At 36.1% G+C, this 13712-nt stretch overlaps 1 protein-coding gene across 2 annotated transcripts in view; it reads left to right on the top strand.

The window, feature by feature from the left end:
- Window positions 1–10927, top strand: part of cpne5a (copine Va) — a 91431-nt gene extending 80504 nt beyond the window's left edge. For both annotated transcript variants that reach the window (XM_024292939.2, XM_024292937.2), the window contains 5 exons: window positions 509–636; window positions 1890–1992; window positions 6148–6205; window positions 6723–6796; window positions 7895–10927. In XM_024292939.2, coding sequence (XP_024148707.1) covers window positions 509–636; window positions 1890–1992; window positions 6148–6205; window positions 6723–6796; window positions 7895–8083 — 552 coding nt within the window. In that variant the 3' untranslated portion in view covers window positions 8084–10927. The remainder of the gene's footprint in view (window positions 1–508; window positions 637–1889; window positions 1993–6147; window positions 6206–6722; window positions 6797–7894) is intronic.
- Window positions 10928–13712: the final 2785 nt, after the last annotated feature.

The following is a 13712-nucleotide window of genomic DNA, read 5'->3' as shown; positions in this document are numbered from 1 at the left end:
TCGAAAAAAAAATCAATATAATTTAAAAAAATTCCAGTAGCACTTACACTGTGAATCATTAGTTAAAAATTAATTGAGCATGAGTAACATTTAATTAATAATGTATTAAGAATTACGCATTAGCAAGCAGCTTATGTGTTGTTATAAACACTTTATTCTTGATTAAAAAGGAATACTATCATGTGTTTATTAATGGAATGTAAGGCTTTTTTCGTTAGATATTTATTATTTTAAAATTACGTATCAATTGATTGTGCAAGTTTTTTTCTGTACAACTTTTTTTGTATTTTTTCACATAAAACAAGCTTTTATTGATGTTCTCCTTTACAAACCAGCATGTCCTTTATGATAAAAATGTGGACAAATTCCAAATTATTTCTCCTAATTAATTTTTTCTCCAAGTAATTAGGTAAAAATGGAAACACGTTCAAAATAAAACACTCATGCCAAAAAAAGTGATTTTTGTGATGTGTCAGAATTGTATTTAAAAGTTGTACATGTTTTTCAGAATGGGAACGTTGAGAACCCGTACTGCAACGGTATGGAGGGGATCCTTGAAGCTTACCATCAAAGCCTTAAGTTAGTTCAGCTGTACGGACCCACCAACTTTGCTCCGGTCGTAAACCATGTGGCCAGGTATACAAACACAAACAACTGTTATGTTACACTCAGTCAGTCATCTTTCCTGGGGAGGTGCGACCTCTGAGCGCAACCTCGCCACCTAAGGGAGAAGAGAAACTAATTTTATTCTGGAAATATAGAGCAATAGAGCAAAAATATTTAAAAGATCTAATATATTCCAGCTAATGAAACACACACCACAGCCAGAGCAAGTAGAGCTAGTGTCTGGAAGAAGAAAGAAGCCTTTTCTCAGTGTCAGTTTCACAGCTGAAATTGGATTTTTATTAGCTTTTTGATTGTTTTGGGCAACAATCATTTTCTATCCTCCGTAGAGAGATAAAGCTGGTTATTTGAGCAGATAAAAAAAGAAGGTACAAATACAGAGACCAAAAATGTAAGATTTAAAAGAAAAGAGTGTTAGGAATCTCAAATGAGTACATTTTAAATGAGCAAATATTGACAAATTACTGTCTCCAGGTCCAAAGAGTGTATTTAAGCAGTGAGTGCAGTACAGCATATTACCAGAAATGAGTCCAACAGTAGAGATAAACTAATACTTTTGAGGAAACTCATTTAAATGTAACTTTAAAAATCAGACTAATAAAGGGATTAGCCATGGGCTCGTTGGTGGAGGCTCCACCTTTCCAGTGAGTGTGGCCTCCGTCCGTCACTGTCATGCAGGTGAAGAAGACAAATGCCTCTTTAATCTGCGCAGCTGCATTCAGAGCTCCTGCTGCTGTCACTATGGGGCGCGCTCTTTGATTAAAATGTCGGAGCTTCTTCGTCAAATCCATCCAGCTGGGGGGCAAAACAAAAGGCTCACCTATGACCTGTCCTTGACTTCCTGGACGATCCGCCTTTTTTTTTTTTTTCCTTGTTGTGCCTCATCAGGCCTGGTCCAATAAGTGTGAGGCAATCTATAATGTTCTGAAATAGCTGCACTTGCATAAACAGCCTCATGAATTATTCATAGCCGGCGATGGACAGGAGAAACTAGGCCGCACTCACTGTAGTGTCGCTGAAGGGGTTCTGGGCTGACCTGAGATTCCAAGTTCTATACTGCATATTTTACTACTAGTTACTTCACCACTACTACATGTTCACATTATCCATTTATAGAAATCTGTTTTTTTTTTTTTTGAAATGGTGCCGCTTTTAGATATTTAAGTTTTCTGTGTGGAATGGGCTTTTTAACCTTTCCAGCTGAATTATTCTAACATGAACTCCTTCACCTCAACCGCTCTGGGCTGATGGTTTCTTTCACCCAGGTATGCATCCGCAGTGGAGGATGGATCTCAGTACTTTGTCCTGCTCATCATCACTGACGGAGTGATATCAGACATGGCTCAGACCAAGGAGGCCATAGTGAATGTGAGTTCTGCTGCGGCACATCACTGAACTCCTTTCTTTGCTGTGTTTCAGAGGACTTTTTACATTTTTTTTTTCTTCAGCGGCTCCTCGACTCTCTCATGCTTTGAGGGTTATAAAATGAGTGTTTGAGCAGATTTGTGGAATTATAGGATGTTTTCTGCTCCACTTGTCTTGCCAGACTCCTCAACCCTCCATTTTTTGATGGTCTGTTCAGTATTTGAGAACTTAAAGTTGCTCAAAATAAACGTTTTGGTTGATTGTTTTTTTACTTTGTATGTTTTATCTTTTTTTACTTGTGGATGCTGCAAAACTGCAGCTCTTGGAGCGACTTTCATTCTGTGCTTCCTCGTCTTGGACCTGGTAGATCTTCACCGCAGAATAATGCTCTGACCCCCAGCAGACTGGGTTTAAAGGGAATTTGCGACTGTTAATCAATCCAATTGAACAGCCACACCTTCCTTTTAAGATCTTGTCTGCTGCTCTGCTCTCTGCTGCCGTTGGGAACTGACTTCTTCATCTCTGTCTGCTCAACTGAATCCTTCAGTCTCTGCTCTAGAAAAGGATATCTCATAAGCAACAAGTTATTCCGTCTCTTTTAGTTGCTGTCATGTGTTTAGAGAGTTGTTTAAAAATATTACATTTATCAGCTTGTAATTCAGAAAGATCTCTTAACGAATTAATAGTATTGCATTCATTTTAAATCACTAATTTTAACTCCAGCTTTGCTTACTAATATTTCCAGATCTCATGTCAGGGTCAAACCCTCTGTGCCTTATCCATTTCATTCCTTTCCTTTAAGCTCCAAATTTAATTTTTGGATTTTAAATAATAAAAGTGGATATCTCTTTGACCTAAAAGGCCAAACCATAAATCAATTTGTTTCTGGCTATTCGATTATGTTTGCAATTTGCAGCTCCTTGAACACACAGGATGTCCTTGGTCAGACTCACCTGTATGATCTGCAGAATGTTCAAATATTTGGGTATTTTTACTGGTTTTGTATATTTCTTTTAATCCAAAAAGAAGGTATTGATCACAAAGTCAAATGACCTGGGAATGTTTTCTTCTTACCAAAGTCAGTTCATCATAGACATGATTAAGCATGATTTAATAAGAGGTTTGAAATGTAAAAAGAAAATTCACCGTTTGATGAAAACTAGCCTGTTAAGTTCTGCATTTATTAAGAGGTGTCATCTTTACAGGCTAGTTTATGTCACCTTTAGGTTTTAAATCTGTTCCCATATTTTAAATGGAACCACCTCTGTGGCCCTGTGGTAGAGTGTCCACCCTGAGACTGGAAGGTTGCGAGTTCAAATCCCCCTTTGTTTCATATCAAAGACTGTAAAAATGGGGCCCAATACCTCCCTACTTGACATTCAGGATTAAGAGGTTGGATTGGGAAGTTTAAATCATCAAATGGTTCCCAAGCGCAGCTGTGTCTGCAGCTCACCTCCTCCACACACATACCGGGGGGGGGGTGAAATTCAGACGACAAATTTCTCACACCTATGTTTATGATAGTTAACGAGGGTCTAACTTTTCTATGTATATTTATATTAATTGAGAAAAAAATATTATTGACACAAAGAAAATGTTAAAGCTAATTTTATTATCACAGAATAGCCTCAATCTTTGTCGCAAAAACATCAACAGAGTTCTCATACTTTTGATAAACCGATCATAAAAACGTTGTAACCTAACCACCACAATGCTACATTCATACCAGCCTCAGCAACATGCGTCTATGGAACCAGTTCCAATGAAAACTTGATGTAAACTTGTGTATATGGCTGTTTACGACTTGAATTATGAAAGATTTTAAGTCAGTTTTTGGGCTCCATGTGCAAAACGCGATGTCAATGAACATATGTAGGATCCAGAATGTAACGGTGACAATAACAAAAACTGGACACCAAGAGGAATAAAAGGAACACAGTTAATTAAATAACAGAAATCCTGTGTCCTAAAATGAAAGAACAAAAATGAAATAATTAGTGCGCTGGATCAAACAAAAAGACAAACCAAAGGGAAATGGAACCTTAGCCAAACATAAAGTAAGTCAGGGAGACCGCTGACCCAGCCATGTTGATCGTATTAGCCAGCAGCTCCCTGCTAATGGCTACCAACCAAAATCTACCTAAAGAAAACAAACAAACGAACAAACAAAGCCTGCAAACCAAGACTACCAAGGTCCAACCCCAAACTACAATAACAAAACCCAACAATGTAAGACTGCTGAGGACAAAGAGGGGAAAAAAAATAACGAAACAAACCACCAAAACTCAAAGTAAAACCCCAAATGCTGCCCCATCTGCTGATCTGCTCCCTGCCTGCCTTGGTGAGGCCTTCTCTATCTTGAGGACCTGGCAAATTAAGATAATTTGCCCCACCTGCCAGGAGAGCAGAAGGGCGGGGCATCTTGAAAATGTGCCGCAGCGCAGCAGTAGGACATAACACACTTTTCCCAGAAAGAATCATGAAGTGCTTTACAGACAAGGACTGAAATGCTTGAGTCGTACCAAAGCCTCTTCCAGTTGTAGATACATGCGCTAGTATTGCATGACGCAATACACCGTATGCTTAACGGACGTTCAAGAACCTGGGTTCATCACTTTCTTGAACGGCCAACACATGGCTGATACGAATGTAGCATTAGAGTGATCAACAGTAACAGAAATTGGGAAGCCAACACCGCTGTGTTTTCTTTTTCCAAGCAAAGCATGTATTTTGTGTTGCATCACCCACAACCACACGTCTACATTTTAATCACTTTTGCTTGGGAAAAGCGTGTGAGGTGTCATGTTAATCTGATTGTTCTGATCCATCAGATGAAAAACAAGCTGAATGTGTTTGGTTTTGGGATGTGTAGAGTCGGCTCGTCTCCAGTGGTACTGTGGCTTCATGTTCTGAGGGTGAGAGTACGAGTTCGCGCAGATGATGGAGTCTTCTCCCCTGAGCCACTTTACAGGACACGCAAAGTAACAAATGGTGTAGACTGAATAATTCAGCTCTGAAAGCCAAATCTGTTCTGGCAATTATGGGTGCTGAATGTGTTTGTGATCTAGTAAGCTGGAAAATGGGTAAAAAGCAAAGTGTATTTTTCTTTTTGTGAGACGCCTCAAGGAATGAATGAAGGGGAGGGAAAGATAAATTTGGAGAAAAGATGGTGGAAGGGAAATTGATGAGACTACAAAGGGGATGGTCCTTTTCTATTTACTCCTATCCGTGACGGGTTTTTTTTACCCACGGGAGGTTTTTCCAGCAAAGCTGACCTACTTTTACCCTGTAAATGCATTTCAACCCCAGCCCATATCATTCATTCATGCCAGAGCTCTCACATTCTGCACGAGTGCAGCCATCGGAATTCATGCTGCGTAGGATCATCTTCAACCATTCAGAAGAGGATCTTTATTAAACTTTCACGTGCAGATATGATATTTGCTTAACAGGCAGACCTCTTGATTAATGTGGTTTAAAACCTCTCTGCATGCAGGAGCTATGACTACGTGATTAAACACTGAAGGATATTTGTTGGATTTCTGTTAAATGTTGTGTGTTTAACGTGGATCGTGGAACGCATGTCACTTTCTTCTGCACATAAAATAAATAAATAAAACTCTTTGTAGGAATATTTTTGAGTTTGAGGGGGTGAAAAATCAATGTTCTTATGGATCACTTTGTTTCTCAAAAAAGTTTTCCTTTGACTTTGATTTTATATATATATATATATATATATATATATGAAAATCTTTGCTTTTTGTCTCGCATCTTCTCATCCACTGCAACTTATTTTCTGTTCAAAAAGAATTTATGTATGCCATATTTAATACATTACAAGATAAAACCCACCAAAAAATTCAGAGTTAACACTAAAGTGTTCTGTAAAGTCACTGACAAGCTGGCAAAGGCCTGCAAACACGTCGACTGTGCTTAGCGGTTAGATAAAGACTTTTGCAACATGCAGGCTTCTTCAACAAAACCTCTCAGCTGACGGCAGCATTTCTTTTTGTTGCTGTTTGTTCGTGTTCTCTGGAGAACGGTTCTGGCAGGCTAATGATAACCGTGCACAGAGAATTTACTTTGAAGAAAAACAGCAGATGTTTAAGAAGAAGACTGAAACTTGGACTGACTGTTGTCTTTCTTTCGCGTTGACAGGCAGCTAAACTTCCCATGTCGATCATCATTGTTGGCGTTGGCCAAGCTGAGTTTGATGGTGAGAGAACAAGACAATTTTTTCATAAATATCAATAGTGTGTAGCCCTTCTTTTTCTGTTTTTTATGAACTTTTTAAAACATTTAAACACTTCGAAGACCTACATGTATTTGGTGCTTTTGACATTTTCCTGTGAATTTTTTCTGAACACATTTAAAGAAAAATAATCTTAACATAGCATTTCTGAGTATTTATTTATTTAAATTGTTGTGAATAAGGAGCATACAAAGAACTGCAGTTCTCAAAAGCTTGTAGTAGTCTAGTAGTAAACTATGTCCTAGAAAATGACACAAGTTTATTTTATATTAGGCTAACAACAGTATAGTAACACTATAAAAACACTATAGTGGTTGTTAAAAGGCCATTGATCAAAACATGTTTGGAGTGGGACTGTCAATGTTTGTATTAATTAATTCAATGTTTTAATGTTTTGAATAACCAGAAATTTCCCTTTGTACAAATGAGATACAAAGGAAAACTTTATTTCATAAAAATATCTATATTTTTTCCACCTTAGCAATGGTTGAACTGGATGGGGACGACGTCAGAATTTCCTCACGGGGAAAGTTAGCAGAGAGAGACATCGTACAGGTGAGACTTTCTTCTCACATCCCTTCATCATGAGACTAAAACAGCACACGCATTCCCCAAAGGTCCAATACGTTACAAATATCCTCTTTGGTCCATCAGGCTCCTTGACTTTACATGTACTATCAAAGCCCAGTGCACATTTTCATGACAGGAACTGCATGCATTTATCAAATATGAAGTTTTTTCTTTTTATATCCTTTTTCTTAGTCTATAATTGACTTGAGTGTTTATGTAAAAAAGATGGAATCTTCTTTTAAATGTTTCATCATTTAGAATCTACATTTATATTCAGCTTTTATCCCATATTTACTCGGGTTATTGAGTAACACAAGATTTTAGAAATGTTCTTGTCTTATTCAGCTTTTATTGCAAGTTTAATAACACTTTTACTGAGTAACACGAGAATTAAGACAAAAAGTTGTGTTTTTTTTATTCAGCTTCTATCCCACATTTACTCACATTTTTGTTGAGGAACACGAGATTTTAGATAAAATGTTTAATAATTCAGCTTTTATCTCATATTCACTCACATTTTTTTGAGGAACACAAATTTTAGACAAAAATAGTTTTGTTTTCATCTATTAACCAACATTTACTCTCATTTTTTTAAAAATAAGTAATACAATATTTTAGACTACAACTTTTTTTAAAATTCAGCTTCTATCCAGCATTTACTCACATTTTTACTGAGGAACACAAGATTTTAGACTTTTTTTTTTCATTTACTTATTTAAAGAGAAAACGTGCAGCTTTCTGCTGACAAAGAAAAGAAACAAACCAAAAATGTAATTATGTTGTCATGATGATGATTAAATGCTGTTTGGACATTTTTTAGCCAATTTTAACACGTCTAAGCTCAAACTATTTTAAAACATTTTAATGTGATAAAATCTGTGATAATATGAGTTTGTTGGGTTAGTCACTGGTCTGTGTGGACACAGTGGTGAAGTGTTTATACTGTGTGACAAAGAAGACAAAAACCCACAACTGAGTGAAACACAGATCAGTATTGACGCCTCACAGACCAGTGACTTAAAGAGCAAAAGCTCCATGCATAATTCAAATAGAATGATTCATTTATTTCGTGTGTTGTAACAGTTTGTACCGTTCAGAGACTACATGGACCGCACAGGTAACCACGTGCTGAGCATGGCACGGCTGGCAAAAGACGTTCTGGCCGAGATCCCCGACCAGCTGATCTCCTACATGAAGAGCAGAGCCATTAAACCCAACCCCGTCCCTCCACCGTACTCCTCCTGCAACAACCCCGAGACCACCCCCCTCTGAGTCCCATCGCCACCAAGCTTTGGATCCAGATTCACAGGAAGCTACGTCTGTTCTTTGAAGGGCAAAAGGAAGCTCTGCCCATCGTCGAAGTGAGTTCTGGCTGATCCAGAAAGGATCCATTTGGGTTGGAAGTGACAGACAGACTGACTGCTGTTGTGGAACCGGATGATGTAGAGTATTTTAGCTCAGAGAAGAGATTAAACGGACGGAGATTGCTCTCTGAACTGTCAGAGATGTAATGGATAGCAAGTAAAGCAGTGGAGGAAGGCCTGATTGAAGGCGTAAATATATTAGGATGTTGCAGTCTGTATGATTTGTTGCATCTTTTTGTTTAACTAGAACATTTTGTGCATACTAGTTAATTTAGAAAGTCATATCCTGGTAGTTTTACATCTTATATTTTGTGACATGTGCAAACCATCCCCATTTCTACTTTAATAATAAGTGTAATATACGAGCATGTGACTGAACCGTCCAACAAACTCATTTTCACTCATAGAAACATTTGAGTGCAAGCTGCAGTGTAGGTGCGTGCCATTTCTTATTAGCATTTTTAGTATTTATAAAAACAAAATGCACTAATCACTGTCCAAAAAAAATGAAATAATAAAGCACAGAGTTCATGAACTCAAAACCACATTTTTTAAAAAGCCCAACCAAAATGAAAAATCTGGACTAGTTCACCATGGCTTTAACTCACTTTTTTAATCAGGAAGAAATGTTTACGCAAAATATGCTAAAGCTATTTGATAGGAATGATTGTACTTCTCTGAAATTAGAAAAAAAAAGTTGTTTACATAATATTTAATTATTAGAAAATTGTTTTGTTCCATTTAAAGAAAAAAAAGCGGGAGGTAGATTGAGTTTGTAAGAGACGCATACATGATTTAAACGCTCATTTTTCTTAGGTTCTTTCTTTATTTCTTTCCTTCTTGTTTGTTTATATTTATTTATTTTATTATTTATCCATTTGTAAACTTGTACAATTTACTAAAATAAAAGTAATATTATTCATTATAAAATCTTTAATTTTAAATACTAAATAAAACAGTTTTTGGTCTAAATTTGAATGATAACTTTTTTTTATAACAATTTATCTGTATATGCTTATTTACCTATTTAGTTGTTTATTTAATGTAAACTGGGATAAAACAGTCACCAAATTATGCACTACACTACTTTTTTTTTAAATATACACATACATAATAATTTATTGCTTTTTCTGTTTTTATTTATTTTTTATCGATCAGATCCTGAATTCATTGTACAGTAAAAACATCCGTTTGTAACTGACTTGAAATCTGTTGGACTCACTGGAATTATGATTATTGTTTTATTGTTTTACAGTTATTGTTGCACAATAGTTGATTTCTTTATTTGTAAAGGAGCATCTTATGTCATCTCAACTCAACAAACATTATTATCACAAGCTTCTCTCTTTCAAGCCACTCAATTCTCAATCCAGCTGTGCCTAATGTATTGAAACATATCCAAATTCAGTTTGCAGGTCTCATCGTCTAAATTACGCTTGTGTCTCCAGATTTTCTGCAGTTGTCGGTCTGCACCACCAAACTTTTTTATAAACACAAACATTCACCTACGCTTTTTCAAATGATGACAGCTCAAAGTGTCACGAAGCCTTTTTGAAAAATATATAAAGTCAAGACTTGTTTACAATTCAGCTGCGGTTGTTTACATTGTCTCCAGGATAGAGTTAACATTTGAAGTTTTCATTATTTTATTTCTATGAATTTTCTATCTGTGGATTGTTTGATTATTTTGATTCAAAGAGTTTTATGAGTTGATTATTTTTTTGTTTTTTAGATGCATTTTTACACGTCCATCAAATGTGTTTATGCAAATGTTTTAGAGTTGAGTGACTCCAATAGTTCCGTAGAGAATCAGTCCAAAAGTACTCAACATTCAGAACAATTTTTGACTTTTTTGTTGTTAGAATTGCCATCAACAAACACATTTTTGTTTTGAAGGACAATTTTTGTTTTTCTGTCAGCAGAGAATAGAGAATTTTATTCTAAATAGATGCCAACATTTACTTTTTTCCATTCAGTATCATCTTACCCTTTAATTTCAGTTCTGAAATTTAGAAAAGCTAAATCTGATAGATAGAAAGAGAGGAACACAATGATAAAGATTCAATTCCAAAACAGTTAAAACATCTTTTACCACCTACTCTTCTAAGGTTATGACAATGATTTAATTTGTCTCTTAGATTTTTTTTGTTAGCTACATCTTCATCGGGAGACAAAAACATTTTTGTGGACTCATAATGAATCTTATGCAATTGCAAAAACAGGAGAATAATTTGTATTTTTTAGCAGCAGAATGGTTTATTTTTTTCTAGTGGAAATGAATTTGTTTTCAAATGAGCCTGAACTCTAAATATGTACATACGTTTGGAGAATGTTCAGGGCCGACATGTGTTCAGCTGTTTATCTTTAGCCTCTATAGACTACCGGTATGTGCATGTTTGTGCCAAAACAGCAGAGGTCGGGTAGTTTGATTTCCCCAGATTAGTGCATCTGCCACATGCTTCAGTGTTAGGTAGGATGGAATTTGGAGTGAACTGCCACCTTGAGCATGTTGCATCTCTGCATTTCTTTCCATTCTGTTCCTATGAGACACAAACTGTATGGGTTCGTATTGCTCCTGTTTTATCCCAGGTTGTTAACATACCTCTCTTGGTCTCTGACTTGCATGCTGAATAATTTCCAAACCAAGCGTTGGACCCGATGTTGTCCTCTTACTGTGGTTTGTGAAATGCTATGTAATGAATTGCCTTAATTGATGATTAATAAAATATTGATTACTTTGGCAGAATTCAAAGTGAGTTTTGACTGTGTCCCTGTTTAGCAAACACAATTTACACACACTGCAAAAACCTTTTAAGCAGGGATTGGTTGATAAAATGAATTAATCGATTTGAATCAATTTAAGATTGACAGATAAAAAAATGATTCATAAAAAAAAATGTAAATCAATTTTGCACATATAACTAAAGTCTGCTAGCTTGATGCTAACATTTAATGGAATTTCCCATAGGATGGCTAATGCTAACACTCAGTCGATGTAAGCAAACATTGCTAACTAAGTTAACATCTTTATTTACTCACAGATATGAATTTTGCAAACTCTTAAAAATAAATATTTTTTAAAGTAACCATTTGTGGTCTACAACTGTTTTTTGCTCATACTTTCTTCTTCTTCTGGATTAAGGTGTACGTCTATAGCACGATCGCCACCTAATGGCCAAACTAAAACGCCCTCCAGGAGAGGCAGAACAATGTTTAAAATGTTAATGATCTGAACATTTTTGTTAGTTTCTCCTTCTTAAAAACCATGCAACACTGTATGATATTAACAATCTCATTATTTCACCGATGCATTTTACAGTGTGTTAACTGTATCAGATTATTATAAAAATATTTAAAACATGTAGTAGGTTATTAATGTATTTCTAAACAAATGTGTCTAAATGTTTAAACTCAAAATTGAATTGAAGAATCAAAAGAATCAATAAAAAAATCTCAATCAAATCGATCCAGGCTCTTGTGAATCTAATCGAATTTGGCCACATCACTAACATAAATAGAGATAGACTAAACAAGGCTGTGATCTCACCAATAGAAAAGGCCTTACCTCCATTCTAACAAAATGAAGTAAATTCAGTGGCCCTTTTTTTGTGGTACAGCTTTTTTAATTTTGGGACCAGATGATGTTAGTTGTGATTAGTCCGAGTCGGTCAGAGTCATAATTTCTATGGCAACCAGTCTCGCCAATCAAGAGTGAGTTTGTTGGAAAGCCACACCCCTTCCACTGAAAGTGGGCTTGGGGAGAATCTGTCAATCAAATGCTTAGAACATTTGAGGTGGGGCCGGCGGGCACCACATGCTCTTATTGAGGCATCTGATTGGCCAGTTTATAACTTGAATAACTTGCAAAAAAGAACATATGTCATGAAAAAAACTAGGTTTAGCAAGAACATGTCAAATAGAGATACCAGAACAAGAAAGGTTATTCTAACAAACAGAATGAGTGAGCAATAGTTATTTATTTTCCTGTAGAAGTCTATGGGAATTTAGCTTTATGGTATCAGTGGGTACTTCCTGTTTGGAATGCAAGGGAGGAGGGAATGACCAGTCCAGCTCTCTATGTACTGTCTATGGGCCACACCCAATGAAAAATCTATTTACGCGTGCATAGACAGACATATCGGGCTTTCATGTTTTTAAATTTTTGTGCTTGTGGGTAGCTACTCAAGTTTTTGTGATACTCTTTAGGCTCCATGTACAAAATGTCTGGCCATTGCATGTGCACTACCAGATGAATCAGGTTTAATTTTTACTAACTTTGACCTTTGAGTAGGATTTAGTGGTGATGTATGAATTTGGTTTATCTGATGAACCCAGACATGGCGACGAGCCTGACGACATCTGGGTTTATTTTTCAAAAAATGATTACCGTATTTTTCGGACTATAAGTCGCACCGGAGTATAAGTCGCAGGGGCCAAAAAATGCATAATGAAGAAGAAAAAACCATACATAAGTCGCACTGGAGTATAAGTCGCATTTTTTTCAAGTAATTTATTTTACAAACTGGTTGAAAAAAGCGATATTACATCATCCTGGAAAGTAAGTTATAACATTCATAAGTGAATAGAAAACAGGCTGAATATGTGTCAACACATATTCACATATTAGCATCATGAAAAAAACGAAAAGGTGTAGCATTTATATAACATAACAGTTTTATTTAACTATAGCCTCAAGAACTCATCAACTTTGTACCTTTACTGTAATTAATTGCACGCAATCTCACTCCATATCACTAAATCCCTTAAATTCTTCGTCCTCTGTGTCACGTCTGAATAACTAAAGTAAATAAAGTGATTGCATAGATCACCATAAGTGGGCACTCTAGACTTACGGTCCATATCTCATCATTAAAAATTCGTATATAAGTCGCACTGGAGTATAAGTCGCAGGGACATTCAATCTATGAAAAAAACCGCGACTTATAGTCCGGAAAATACGGTAATCAAGACCTCTCTCCTGCTATGATGGTAATCCTTGTCCACCACAATGCTAGCTTTTGTGCCCAAATCATGGAATTTGCACCACTTCAACATTTCCCATCAAAGCCTCTTCCAACTGTAGTAGTAGTAGTAGTAGTAGAAATATGCTGGAAACAGTAGTTAAAGAAAAGAAGCCCCTCCCTGCTTGTCCAGTGTGAAAACCAGGCTGTAAATGCCTGTTGAATGCAGGTCAAATGCCTGGTGTGTTCGTAACTTGAACATTTATTTAAACCAATTTATTTTATTATTTTATTTATATATATCAATTCATTTAAATGCTCATTAGCCCACTGTGTTGCTTATCTTAAACTGATGTTTAACAGGGAACATATTTGGATGATGATGGTCCATCGAAATTGTCATGGCATATCTAGTGTCAAATCTAGTTTATAAATAATATTTATATATATTCCTGTTTCATTCAGAATATAAAACCACTGAAAATAACACATTTACCAGCTGTTGTTTACAAATCCACATCACCTTTGACTGACAGAAGCTTCACTAAATAAAACTGTTGGGCTCTCATCTGTTCT

Source organism: Oryzias melastigma, linkage group LG7 (genome assembly GCF_002922805.2).
Source record: "Oryzias melastigma strain HK-1 linkage group LG7, ASM292280v2, whole genome shotgun sequence".
Classification (NCBI taxonomy): domain Eukaryota; kingdom Metazoa; phylum Chordata; class Actinopteri; order Beloniformes; family Adrianichthyidae; genus Oryzias; species Oryzias melastigma.
The sequence above is the reverse complement of the archived record's forward strand: the minus strand, read 5'-3'. Positions and strand labels throughout refer to the sequence as shown.